This window comes from Micromesistius poutassou, assembly GCF_964030765.1.
Source record: "Micromesistius poutassou genome assembly, chromosome: 11".
Classification (NCBI taxonomy): domain Eukaryota; kingdom Metazoa; phylum Chordata; class Actinopteri; order Gadiformes; family Gadidae; genus Micromesistius; species Micromesistius poutassou.
In genome coordinates, this window is record NC_140281.1 from 338,978 (window position 1) to 352,967 (window position 13,990).

The window sequence follows — 13,990 nt, forward strand, 5'->3', positions numbered from 1 at the left end:
GGGGGCTCGTCGGTGACGTCATAGGCACGCGTTACGTATGGCGCGAACGAGTGACGTCACTGCCGCTGCTGACTGCCTGCAGGAGATCCAAGATGGCGCTGCGCATGGTGTGCTCCTCGGCGCTGCGGGCCGGGACGGACTCAGCGGTCAACCATGTCAGGACGTTTCGGAATTCAGGTCAGGATCGCCGCGGCTACTGGATGGTTTTGGTTTTGAGTTCACGGTTGAATAAATGTGTTTGACGTGACGACGTATGTGTCACGTGACATTTGAATAAGCTCAGGCAGCGTCGGCTCGGCTCAGGAGGTAACCGGAAGGTTGCTGGTTCGATCCCCGGCTCCTCCTAGCTGAGAGTGTCGAGGTGTCCCTGAGCAAGAAGACGCCCTCACCCTGACTGCTCACCCACGAGCTGGCTGTCGCCCTGCGTGGGTGACACCGCCGTCGGTGGGTGGATGTGTGGGTGTGAGTCGCTTTGCATAAAAACACACTCTGTTGTGTATTGATCTTTGGTCATCCTCTCATTTATTCAGTGGTCTGTTGAACTTGTGACCCTGCCTGGTGCGTCGTCACCTGTGAAGGTTACCGTATGTTTTGTAATGTGATGATGAGGCGTTTCTTCACTCACATTGTGTATCAGCCTGTCTGATGTAGAAGGCTTGTCAGTCAAACCCTGAGTGGATTACATCGGCCTTCTTTAGTTCATCTCCCATCTCTGGAAACTGTCGGTGCTTTGGCACAGCTGACGAGTACTGTGAACGCCACTCTGTAGTGAAATTGTGTTTTGAGATTGTTCACTTTGTTGTCATGACCTCTGGCCTAATGCAATGTATCTGCATGCCCAACAGCCCGCGTTTGTCGCTGGACTCCCCCACTGGGTCCGATGCCCAATGAAGACGTCGAGAGTGAAAACCTGGAGTCTCTGGAGAAATACCGCAGCTACACGCGCTACTTGAAGAAGGTCGAGGAAGAGAAGAACGCGTCCGTTTGGTGGAAAACCTACAGAAAATATGTTGAGGATCGGGATCCTGAACATGGTAGGAGACCCTAAGATGATATCGATGATGTATCTGCTGAACGGCACTAGTTCATGTTCTTCTTAAAGAGTCAATACATACTAGACTCCCTTTATGGCGGGCCGGTCTTGGTACGTTAATGTACTCTTCCATTGGAAACGTCTAAATCAGCCTCAGCCCTGAAAACTGTAGTGGATTGGTATTTAAAAAACAAAGACTGGTTTATAAGTCATGTAGAGTCTGTAAGGACTATGGGCGCACTCACAATAGGCAAAGTGTCCCTGTACCGTACTCGAGTACGATTGCCCCCCCCCCCCCCCACTGTGCTGCTGGCCTGTGCTCACACTAGGCAATCTCAACCGGGCCTGAGTACAGTTGCCTCTTGTACATATCGGTTTGCATATCCGTGCCTGTGCGTGTGTCGGCTCATTAGAATCTGTACCGTGGCCTGAGCACACCTCTCCGAAGTGTACTGAGGCCACGGAGTTGAACTGTACTGGAGTACGGACGGCGTGCGATCTAGACTTTAGGGGGCAAACGTACTCGAGCAACGGTGCAGACGGCCTGGTGTGAGTGCGGCAGTGCGTCCTAACATGTATTGGAGCTGATGTATGTAATGCGTGCCGTCATGGTGTATATACCACCGTGAAGTCCCGTGGCACCGACTCACCCCGAGTCCCGACTTTGACGGGAGCGTTGTGTTGTGGTGGCTCAGGGGTCGAGCGGGTGAACATCGGACTGCCGCGCTATCGGACCTCCAGGACCGCAGAAGTGAGGGAGCGACGGCAGATCGTGAAGGACAACAAGAAGAGCGTGGAGCTGGAGCAGGCCACCCGTCTGCGTACCTGTGAGCTCACACTCAGGGACATGAAGTCTCCCGGGGCGCCACGCGTCTTCATACGCCTGATATTCACACACTTTTACCCTCCGTGATGTCATCAACAGTGGTTGTATTTGCGTGTGAACACAGCCACGCATGAAGTGAATGTATTATAATTAACATTTATTATTTATTTAACAATTATTATATTATTCAATAGTGGGGAATAGGGCTGGGGGGGGGGGCCTGAGGTGAATAATTGTTTTAGTATATACTACACGTGAACACTCCAAATATAAACGACGTAACACTTTTTGCCGGGATTTATTTGTCTTTATTAGCGATTTATTTGTTTTTATCAGCGTGACGAGACGACCGTCACGCGCGATGAAAACAATCTCCTGAGTTTGAGATCTCAATCGTGGGATATTGCCCAATATCCCAAGATAGCGAACCAATCAAATTGCGGCATCTTAGGAGGTTCACGTGTAGCATATACTGATATTATATGTACATATATTATATCGATTTATGATATTGCACATTTTGGAGGTAAATCTGTGAGTATAAGTGCATGTGGAGTCCAATGTGGTGCTCAGGCTTTTGACCTGAAAACCTTTGCCGTTTGCACGCGTATGCATGCAGTCATTCTTCATAAGCCTCAATACTCACTTCTTCGCTCCTGGTCCTTGTCTGTTCAACAGTCAAGATCCCGTTGGACCGAGTGCAGGACGGCTGGGAGAGGAGCACGGGCCCGTTCCAGATCCAGCGGCTGGCCGACCACTACGGTGTCTTCAGAGACCTCTTCCCCAAGGCCTTCTTCCTGCCTCACGTCTCGCTGGGCATCAGCTATGGCCAGGAGAACGGCAGCAGAGTGCATTATGGGAACTGCCTCACACCAACTGACGTGAGTGTAAAGATTCAAGTCATTTTCTTGTGACAGTAGAGTGTTCCCCGTGGTGTTTTTTGAAGAGATGACACCCATTCGTCTCTACGCGCTTGTTGCCTAGATTGTGGTTTACGTTAGTAGTCATCGTCATTAGGGTGTAGACCGGGAGGATACGGGTACAAGAACGGGATTACCGACCAGGCATGCCAAGTATGATCATCTGACCTGTCCGGATTTGTTTGTGTAGCTATGGACTTGATACACCAATTGGGTAGTGGCGTTACTGTCGGTATGGAAGTAACGGATGGGACACATTTCCCGACGTGATTAAAAGGCTGTGGACACAGAAATTCAAAATGTTACGGGGGCCTCCTTTAAAAATTGGTAATCAATGTCTGGGAGGGCACCTGTGCCCTCAAGGAGTTAACCCTGTGTTGTCCCCCGCGGGGCCGGCTGTGCTGCTCAGGCCTCGCTGGCTCCTCAGGTGGGCTTCGAGGCAGAGGAGGGCTCCCTGTGGACGCTGCTGTTGACCTGTCCAGGTGAGACTGGGGCCCCGCCTCCTTCACACTCACACACATGCCAGGCGTAGCGGCCAGTTAAAGGCCTGCTCCGTATCACTGGTTTTTGAGCTATATAGATGTTTAATCCACCAACGTCAGCTACAGGTCTGACCTGGGGAGGGAGTGTACCTAGCAAGCCACAGGGGTGGAGCTAAGACTTTATTTATTTAGAAAGTGACACGCGAAATCTGAAAAGCTAAAGAACACAAGGCTGTTATGTAAGGGATAATGTAAGCCCCGACAGCCCCTTTCTACAATTACCATTCGAAGTGTTGATCAGCAGAGAAATAGTCTGCCAAAGACGTTGACGTCGCTTAGCAACCTGGTATGCTGGGGTTGATAAGTTCGTATCAGTAGTCCGGTAACTTATCAACCCCAGGTTGCTAAGCGACGTCAAAGTCTTTGACGGACTATTTCTCTGCTGATCAGAGTTATTTTTTCATTTTGACAAGTAGCCGTGTAATAAGCGGGATAATGCATAGAACGTCGCCGGTCATTATCTAAAATAAGCCCCTTCAGAGAGAAGCAAGACACCTCCGCTGCTCCGCTTGTCTATAACCACGTTTTTGTGCCCCTCCCCCCCTCCCTGTTTATTCCAGATGAGCATCTCCTTGACAACGAGGCAGAATATGTACACTGGCTCGTGTGAGTATTTCAGCACATCATCATGATAGGAAACGAAGTATTTTATCCTTTTTGAGTTTATTGAGCTGTTTATCCCCAGATTTCATTCTCGTCATATAAAGCAATTAATGTCTTTCTTTGTTCAGTTGGAAGTTAAGCTCCGTATTCTTTATTTGGAGAGGTTGCGTTTGACCGTCTTATTTTATCTAAAAGTAATTAAGGATTTAATATTAATGAGTTTTGGCCGTAGACCACTGCAAGGCGGCCGATCAATCCCTGCCCTCACTGGGCCCGATATGGATCATATCCATATCCCATAACCTCCACCACACTGGCGCCCAAAACAGGAAACCTCTGGCTTTATAGCGGCTGTGTGTGTCACAGATCCTACACCCATAGCTGACAGTCTGTGGTCTGTGCAGGACCGTCTGTGGTCTCTGCAGGACCCGTATGTCTGACAGTCTGTGGTCTGTGCGGGACCTGTATGTCTGACAGTCTGTGGTCCGTGCAGGACCTGTATGTCTGACAGTCTGTGGTTCCCGGTCTCTGCAGGGGTAACATCCCGGGGGGCCAGGTGCAGTCGGGGCAGGAGCTGTGTGACTACCTGCCCCCCTTCCCCGCCAAGGGCACGGGATTCCACCGCTATGTCTTCGTCCTCTTCAAGCAGCAAGGCCTCGTGGACTTCAGGGAGGACGCCAGGCGCACCCCGTGGTGAGCAGTGAGACAGGGACCGGGCAGTGAGACAGGGGACCGAGCCGTACCGAAGGCATTGGTTCATTTTAGACCAAACGTCGCTATTTTGGAATATATATTTTTCTGTGGTTAAGCGGATGTCAAAATGTTAATCAAAGGGCCTTGCATTCACGAGGAGTACAAACAGGGCATGAAAAGATAGTATTTTTAGACTTTGTTCAGGACTTGGTGTAGATAGCTGAAGGACTGCAGAGCTCTTTAACATGTAAACGTATTGCATTTAGGGCATTTCGCTTTTATCCAAAGCCACTTACCAGTACATTTGTCAGAAGAGGAGAAACAACAATATCTCTCTGTCGATACAGTAAGGATGTTCATAGAACCAAGTACTAACAACCACTAGGTTAACCCATTCCCCGTATACAACAGATAGCTAGGGTAAGATGCTGCACAATGCTGAGTATGGTTTATAAGCTCTCTCTCTCTCTCTCGCTCTCCTGCACAGCCACTCTCTAACCGATCGCACCTTCAAGACGGTGGACTTCTACAGGAAGCACCAGGACTCCATGACCCCAGCCGGTCTGGGCTTCTTCCAGAGCCAGTGGGACGAGTCGGTCACCAGCACCTTCCACAACACACTCAGTAAGCACCTCTTTGAACGGGGCGCTACACGGCGACGGATGGTTTGTGTCCACGGGGAACGCAGGATTTTGCGAAGGAAAAATGACCAGAGTGTCAAGTGATGTATTTAATGCTGGCTTTGTCTTTTCAAGAAGAACAAAACTAGTATCAGATTATTCATGAATATCATTTAGGCATGTATTAATACATAGTATACAGTGTAATATCAGACTTAAAAGGTACAACATGCAAGAATGCATGTCGCTCCAGTCCAAACCCCGCCCACCCTCAAAAAGCAAGGCTCCCTTTGAGACTCGACACATTTCTCTCCACTCCTGCAGCGTCTTAGCATTTACGTCAGATTGTTTACATTTCAAAGCACATTTCAAACATGCATGTCCTCTACGGCCATTTTTTTAAAGGACCCTAGTCTGGTCCTCTTATGTTGAACATAATCTTCCATTGGAGTGTACAGCTGTACTGTCTGTTCCGAGTAACTTCATGTAAATAAATCCTGTTAAACGTGGAAAAAGTGTTGAACAGGATTTATTAAAACAACTATTGATTCAAATTGCATTCTTTAAAAAAATAAAACAACAAGAATTGTGAGGCGTGGAGGATATGAGCGTTACATAACATTAACACTAAACTGTCCTTGTGGTGTTCCTCCTCCTCCTCTAGACATGAAGGAGCCGGTGTTTGAGTTTGTGCGGCCCCCCGTGTACCACCCGCCGCAGGTCAAGTTCCCCCACAGGCAGCCGCTGCGCTACCTGGACCGCTACCGCCAGGGCAAGGAGCACACCTACGGCATCTACTGAGCACCACATCTGGAGCTTCCGCTGGACCACATGTTAATATAATAAATTGTTTTGGTTTTTTTTTTGTATTGGATGCGTCTTATTTTGGTCTGCATTGCAACACAATCAGTGGTTTCATACCATCTTATTCTTGTGGTAAACAGTAGTGTTGAATCTCCAGTGTGATGGTTCTCCAGTCCAGAGTGTATTCATGTATGTAGGATAGGCAGCCTTTATTTGCGTAACAAAGAGTCTTCAGAATCAGAAGGTAACTTGTTTAGGTCCGGGCCGTCTTCAGCATCTCATCCACGTCCAGAAGCTTCTCCCGGGGTTTTCCCTGGGCCGCGCCCCTCCTCGTCTCCTCCTGGTTGATCTTCTCCCACTCCGAGAAGGACACCGGCTTCACGCCTGCAACCAATCCCACAGGAGCGTTTAGATCATGTGACCTGGAGGTTCAAGCCCGCCATCTTGCGTGGTGCGTGTTGTTGACCAACAATTCCAGAATAACCGAGCGACACGTTATTATTGGTGTGAACGGTGAACTGGCACCGAGACGTTGGAGTGTGTGTGACTGGCATAATACACTGTACACAATTCAACTTTGATTAGATATTCCATAAAACTTTTGGATTAAACCACAACTATCATAGAAATGAGCCAGATGATTCCTAATGACAAGACAGAGCTTTATGACAGCGGTGCAACAGTAGGGTCGAAAACAGGTGCAGCTCATCAAGTTAATTAGGGGTCTGCACATGACTGGGCTCATTAACGGCATGAGGTACACCTGATTACAGCTTATTATGTTAAAACTACAAACCCCATTGCCAACTTGAAAATTATAAATTCCATTGCCAACTTAAATGATTCGATTGTAAAGAGTGATTAAGGATTATTTATTCAGTAAGTGAGAAAACTCTCACCCCTCCATTACACCAGATAGAATTCAGACAGCAGTACCTCTCTTGTCCAACAGGGGGCCGATCCGCGTGGACCCAGGCTTGGCTGAGGACACGTCCAGGCTGCCAGAGGCGATGTCCTCCACCACGCTGTGCGCCGTGTCGAAGCTGTTGTTCATGGTGGTGGCGATGACCCCGACGGGCCCGGTCTTCAGCCAGCCACTGCAATAAAGCCCTGGGGGGGGGACAGTCACTGAAGATATCAAACTAAAATCTCACCTATACAGGAGATGGAGGAAAGCCATGTGCTTCACAACACAGAGTGAAGAGAAAACACTATAAAATACATAAAAAAGGCAAATGAACAAGACCGCACCCTGATGACATCTGCATTTTAGCCAAAAGCCAAAAGCTCCACTGAAAGGGTGTGTCCTAGGAGCCTTTCTAGAAGTCTCCACTGTGTGTGTTTGGGTCCTCAGGCAGTCTGGAGGGCCGCCCAAAGCTTAAGGGCGTGAATGTTAGCAGCGGCCTCCTTAAACACACTCTAGTTTGTACGATGCAGGGAACACTAGCAGGTGGCAACAGCAGGTGGCCTAGAAGGCAAGAAGAATAATTGCCCAACCTGATCATGTGCTGGCGAATGCTTTTAGTTTAATGCCCCTCGGGACAGAGGTTTGTAGCGCCTCCCAGGAAAACTAACCGCTGTGCCAAGTCCTACACTCCTTCAGCCATTAGCTTACTAAACACAGCAGTCACTAGAGCTGCGATGTAGGCTGTTGCGTTGCCTGTGTTGAACACTTGTCCTGTTGCTGCCCCTTGCACGTGATGCTGATCTGATGTTCTTCTGACATGACATCTTATTCTTATTCCTGCTGTTGACAGTGTTGTCTATGTGCTTATCTGTGGATGGTTTAAGCTACGAATGAATTGCCCTTTTGGGATCAATAAAGTTGTTTGAATTTGAATTTGAACTACTTCCGATCTACAACAGACCTGTAGATATAAGCCTCTATCTGCAGGTCCCCCCCCCCCCCCCCCCATGCGTACCTGCAGCCTGCTGGACACGGCCCAGGGTGTTTGGGACGATGGCCTTCCGGAGGTCAAAGGGCACCGCGGGGTCGATGGGAAGGCTCTTATAGCCGATGCTGGAGATGACCAGACCGCAGTCCACGGTCTCCACCTCGCCCGTGGGCACGGCCACAGAGCCGTCCCCCGTACCCTAAACACACACGTGTATATATATATATATATATAAACAGCCAGCCATCACAGGCCCTCTTTGTCTGGGGGAAAAAGACACCTTTAATCCTCCGTATCTTCAGTTCACGTCACTTTTGAAGGACCAAACAGCAGCGCTCATGAGATTTAGTGAGCCGAGTGGTTACCCGGCGTGGTGGTGGAGGAAACATGAATAGTAATGAATAGTAATAATAAGGTAATAATGTCCCTTTCATCGAGATTCTGAGAGCTGTGTGTGGAGACGCCGGATTCGGAAGCGCATCCTGATGAGTCCGGTGCAGTGGGGGGGGGGGTCGCTGTGAAGGAGCCGAAGGACTCCTGTGTTGGAGGTGAAGGGGTTAAGCGAGTGTGTGCTCACCTCGAGGCGGTTCACGGCCAACCGGATCCCGGCCACGCGGGCGCGGTCGGGGGCGGGGCCGGCCAGGACCTCCAGGGGGCTGCGGAGGAAGCGGAGAGCCCAGGAGCGCGACGCCGCCTGCCGCCTCAGACGCTCCTTCTCGGCGGGGGGCTCCACGGCCGTCTTCAGCATCAGCTCCGTCAGACGCTTCCGCGGCCGGGGGGCCGCTGCCGGGAGGCGACGCACGAGTTCAGACGTGTTCCTACCCTCCGTGTAATCAGTGGTGTGTGGATGACGCACAGACCATCAGATCAATAGAGTAACGTGGCCTTGAGAGAGAGAGAGAGGGTGGAGAGACGGCCAATCCGATCGCACGCTCGTTCCACTTGTGTTCCGTACAAGACCCAGAATCCCTGATCCCCTTACAACCCCCTGAAGTCCATTTAATAATCATTTCATTCGAGGCTGCTACGAGCTGCTACGTTTTGCTAGTCCTTCTGCACAACTTATTTTCTAATAATTTCTAATCGTCTAATCGTCTACATTGGCCGCCTCAATTTCAATGAATGCAGCCAAGCTACGAAGGCGTCGCGTCCCTTCGATAGCCGCTGGTAGTTCACACATGGACACTTTGGTGTGTGATAGAGCTCAGCTCAGCTATGCTTACAAAAGGAGATTATTCTTTTTTACCATAAACCCAACTTTAGTTCCCCACAGCCTGCGTCCTATGGTTCAAAAAGCTGGTTCAATTGGAATCGTACTATAGTGGTAAGCTGTAGTGGTAGGTACTAATCCCACCGACTAGTCCCTTACAAATGGTCCGAGAGAAGGAGAAGAGAAGGCATTAGGGGAGGAGGGTCTGCAGCCTCTCCCAGTTAATTAAGAACTGTGACAGGCTCAAGGCTCCAGGCTCAAGGCTCCAGGCTCCAAGGCCTCCGGTACACAAACATTCTGGCCCGCCTCCAGCCCCCGTACGGTCCTTCACCCACCGGGTCAAGATCAGAAACGCACATCAGAAGGTCGCACTAACAGCCTTGTCCCGGGGAACCTCGCATGAGGACCTGCGTTTGTAAAACGTCCTTTGAGTGCATCAAGAGCCCTGCGTTTAAACACGCCCTGCATACTCCCATTCAGGGAATGTTAGGAAAACCAGACTACCCAGTCCACCCACTGAGACTAAATCAGCAACAGTGCCTGAATGCCGCTGTAATAACTTTCTTCCAAAGTGGGATGGTCAGTATTTCTTCAACATTTGGGGTAGTGTTTAACGAATAGTGTTAGTGTAGTGTTGAATAAGAAAACAGGCCAATGGGGTAGCAGAATAGGAGAAAGATGTCCTGTTGTGAGAGAAGGCTCTAGAGGGTTAGTGGAGGGTTACAGGGACGGCCTGTACCTTTAAGAGCCTCGGCCACGCCCTCAAACTCAGAGGCCACCATCTCAGGTTTGGTGTCTGGCAGGTTCACCATCTCCCTCAGCTCCTGAGAGATTTAACAGAACAACAATCAGTAACAGTAGAAGGAAGGAGAACCACGATCAGAAATGAACACGATCGAGTGTTCGTGTTTTGATTCGATTTGTATTTCCTTGGAAAAGCCCACGGTTGGATATAAAATAGTACTAAGCATCGTGTAGCGTCTTGTCCTAGCTGTCTGTGTTGTATACGGGGGATGGGTTAACCTAGTGATGGTTAGTGTTAGCACTTGGTTCTATGAACATCCTCACTGCACCCACAGAAATATATTGTTTATCTTTCTTCTGACAAACATACTTATTGTAAGTCGCTTTGGATAAACTGTGTCTGCTGAATGCCCTGAGCGTAAATGTAATATCACTTTATTATGTTCGACAGGCAGTAGGAGAGTGACCTAGTGCAGGTTACGGGCGATGTGGGGGAGGGGGTGGGGGGGGGGCACCTTGATGGTGCCGGCGAACTGCAGGGGTCCCCTCCGGCCCACGATGAGCACCCTGCGGACCTGGCTCTGGGCCAGGGCGTCCAGGGACCTCTGGGTGATGTCCGTCTTCTGCAGGACACATGCAAGAAAAAACAACTTTAAAAAAGGTTCTGTGGATAAGATGGTTAGTGTGCAGCAGGTGTGCAGCCTCACCCAGCCCCAGAGTCCAGTCGGCCTGACTCAGGCCAGGTGAGGCTGCTTCTACCAGCCATCATCCACACACACTCCCACAGCATACTATTTTTTCATATAATAGACGTCTTCTACTTTTATTGAGGTTTTAACTGACTGAAGCATCATTTCTGTTTCTTGCCCGGCTTTAGGGGGGAGAGGACGGGGAGAGGACGGGGAGAGGACGGAGAGAGGGGGTCCAGCCTACCTGCAGCTCGTCGATGGGAGTCAGCAGTATTCTGGCCACGTCCAAAGCCACGTTGCCCTGACCCAGGATCACCGCCGTCTCACAGTCCAGGCCCGGGTTCAACTGGACCAGGCAGAGACGACCACAGAAGGTATACGGGCTGCAGTTAAATAGCACTATTCTAACCTCTAGTCTCTCAAAGCACGTGCAAAGCAAGTGCCTTACATTCACCCATTCATATGCACATAATATTCATACGCTCCAACGACGGGGATTGAACTAGCAACCTTTCCGGCTACAAGTCAACCCAGGAACCCTCTGGTTCCCCGACGACCTGCTGCACCTCCTGAGCTCCGGCTGGCCGACCAATGGCGTGTAGCGTCACATCTTTTTATGAGTGCTCGATGGTCATGGGAGGGCTATGGAGGGGTTGGGGGTGGGGGGTGGGGGGGGGGGGGGTGGTTCTACCTCTCTGTTGCTAGGCAACCCGTTGTACCAGCCCACAAAGTCCTTGGCCGGATAGACACCCTCCAGGTCCTCGCCCGGCACCCCCATACTCCGGTTCCCCTCCGCGCCATAGCTCTGCACACACACACACACACACAGACACACACACGCCCTTTAAGAGCAGAGTGATTGTTTTCTCACGTATGGGTGTCAACAACGTCATCGTCAAGGTTGTCCTCACCAGCACGACGGCGTGGTACGCCTCCCTCAGCTCCTCCACGCTCACGTCCGTCCCCACGTTCACGTTGCCGTAGTAACGGCATCGCGCGTGACGGGCCGTCTGTGTGAACGTGCTGATGACGTTCTGGCGGGGGGGAGCGACGACAAAGCCAGGTCAGCGTTCTGGCCTCACGGTGACAAGGTGACGGCATGTGGACGGTTTAATACGAATACTTAAAGGCACAGTGTGTAGGATTTGGTGCCATCTAGGGGTGAGGTGGCAGAATGCAACCGACTGAACCCTCCGCTCTCGTTCCAACAACTTAGGAGAAGCTACGAGGGCGTGTACTTCAAAAAGGATGTCATCGTCTGTGACAGCTTCGGGTGGCTTCGAGTGATTAGGTTCCTACTTATTTAGCCTGTAAAGGTCAGTTCTTACAGGTAAGCTAGTGATTAGGATTTTATTTTTAATTTTTATTTTCAAGTCTCCTTTCTAGAACTGCCCTGGCTTTCTCTAGAATGACATGCAACGTTGCGAGCTCCTCCATTCTAAGGTGTCAAAATATAATACATTTCGGCCAAGTCCGACACGAAATTCTGCACACTAACAATCACCTTTAATACAAAATGCATCTTATTTCAGTCCACGCAGGAGTGTGTGTGTGTGTGTGTGTGTGTGTGTGTGTGTGTGTGTGTGTGCAGGGACACAGACCTTGACTTCTGGGTGGTCTGGCGCTACGCCGAACCTCACCAGGCCGAAGGGAACAGGAAGTCGCTCGTAAATGTCCACCTGCACATCCTGGCAGGCCTGAGAGAGGTCAAAGGGCAAACGTATTCAGTAAGCTAATGTTACATCGGTTCACTTTCCTTCACTTATTTTGCCGTATCTCCTACTCAGAACCTCCAGTGTCCATCAACGGGAACATAGTGTCCTTTATTCAAGGTAAATACGCTCAGAGGTCACTCAGACAATTTCATGTTTTCCACGGAAACACTTTTATTCAACAGTTTTCAGCTGTGCTAACATAATCGCACAAAAGCTTTTCTAATCATCAATTAGCCTTTTAACATAATTAGCTAAACAGTGTGAGGGTTGGGAATGGGCTTCTGTACTCCCATGTAGATATTCCATTAAAAAATCAAATCCAGCTACAATAGTCATTTACCACATTAACATGACCATACCGTATTTCTGATTAATTTAATGTTATGTTCATTGAAAAAAAGTCATTTTCTTTAAAAAAAATAAGTAAGCAAACTTTTAAACGGTGGTGTATGTAATATGACATGTAGTCCCTCATTACCTCAGGTGTCCTTACTAGTAAAAACCAGGGCCGAGCATGTGATCGCTGTCTCAAGGCTACAGGCTGCCCACTAGCTATGTTAAGCCTGGGCATGCTTACTTTTAGATATCTACATCTGTCCTATGTCAGCAGATGTGAAACCCATTGTCCTGTATGCCACTGACACTTTATGCAAGTTATAGAGAGAGAAAGTAGTCTTGAGTTGTCATTGTCTGACATAGTAGAAGAAAGTACATGGTTGGTTGTCAGTATTAACACACTCTCATAGTTTGTACGAGTGTACTTTACGTCACAGAAACGCAAACTAAGCAAATACAAAAATACACAGCACTAATAAAATAGTAAGTTATTAGTTTAACCCATTTGGTGGATAGTACTTGCCTTGAGCAGGTGCTGGGCTGTGTAAAAGCCTGCAGGACCACCTCCAACAACACACACCTTCTGGTGGGCGGCCGAGGATGCAGATCTGGTGACCACTCTGACATCTGAGAAGGACCAGCAAGAAGGTTCTGGTTAGGGATGATCTGAATCGGACGGTCGGGGAGGTAAGTGAAGGTACATCTATCAAGAGAACTGTGTCCTACCTCCATTAAACCGGGTGATCCGGCTTCCAGAAGTCCACAGGACATTCAGAGCTGCTGCCTTGCTCCACAGGACCTGACGGCTGCTCATCTTCTGAAGGGTCACAACATGGACTGGTTCTGTAGATGTGGTCTCCTCTCTCTCTCTGTGGGACCGACTCTCAGCGGGGGGGTCACTGCACTCTTCCCCGCTCTGATCCCGGCTCTTGTCCGCTCTGATCCCGCAGAGGAAACGTATAATTAAAAGTAGTCTTCCAGGTTAACCTGACTCTCTATTTCTGGGTATGGTTGAATTGATTCATTTGTTTACAGACCGATTTAAATGTGACACGCGGTGTTACGGCGAGGATCGTCCGTGTATCGATGAAGTCCGAGTTCCGCGTTCAGGACGTTCCGTCTCTGGTCGTTCATGTCAACCTACTTCCACCCGACCCTCCTCCACTCCCTCTCCACCTCCACCCCTCAGCAGAATAATACCCTCCTTAAACTGAGACCCACATCAACTCCTCCTCAGCAGAATACATCCACCTCAAACAGAGTTGATGTAATCCTATCATCATTAAAAGGTCTGTCTTTTGTGACTCAGCTCTCTCTCACACACACACACACACACACACACACACACACACACACACAC

General features: G+C 49.5%; 2 protein-coding genes across 2 annotated transcripts; one reads left to right on the top strand and one right to left on the bottom strand.

Moving 5' to 3' along the window:
• The first annotated feature begins 66 nt into the window (after nt 1-66).
• On the top strand, nt 67-6,098 carry mrpl38 (mitochondrial ribosomal protein L38). Its single transcript, XM_084475491.1, has 9 exons — nt 67-177; nt 846-1,034; nt 1,729-1,860; nt 2,538-2,740; nt 3,189-3,261; nt 3,882-3,927; nt 4,459-4,617; nt 5,105-5,241; nt 5,902-6,098. Exons 1-9 carry the CDS (start codon nt 93-95, stop codon nt 6,036-6,038), a joined length of 1,161 nt encoding a protein of 386 aa, XP_084331617.1. The 5' UTR covers nt 67-92; the 3' UTR covers nt 6,039-6,098.
• Nucleotides 6,099-6,206: 108 nt separating this feature from the next.
• On the bottom strand, nt 6,207-13,603 carry fdxr (ferredoxin reductase). The gene is made up of 12 exons (XM_084475490.1): nt 13,357-13,603; nt 13,154-13,257; nt 12,181-12,276; nt 11,491-11,613; nt 11,271-11,384; nt 10,824-10,925; nt 10,406-10,513; nt 9,886-9,970; nt 8,514-8,719; nt 7,964-8,135; nt 6,978-7,151; nt 6,207-6,425 (listed from the first exon to the last, which is right to left on the bottom strand). Exons 1-12 carry the CDS (start codon nt 13,442-13,444, stop codon nt 6,295-6,297), a joined length of 1,503 nt encoding a protein of 500 aa, XP_084331616.1. The 5' UTR covers nt 13,445-13,603; the 3' UTR covers nt 6,207-6,294.
• Between the last annotated feature and the right edge of the window lie 387 nt (nt 13,604-13,990).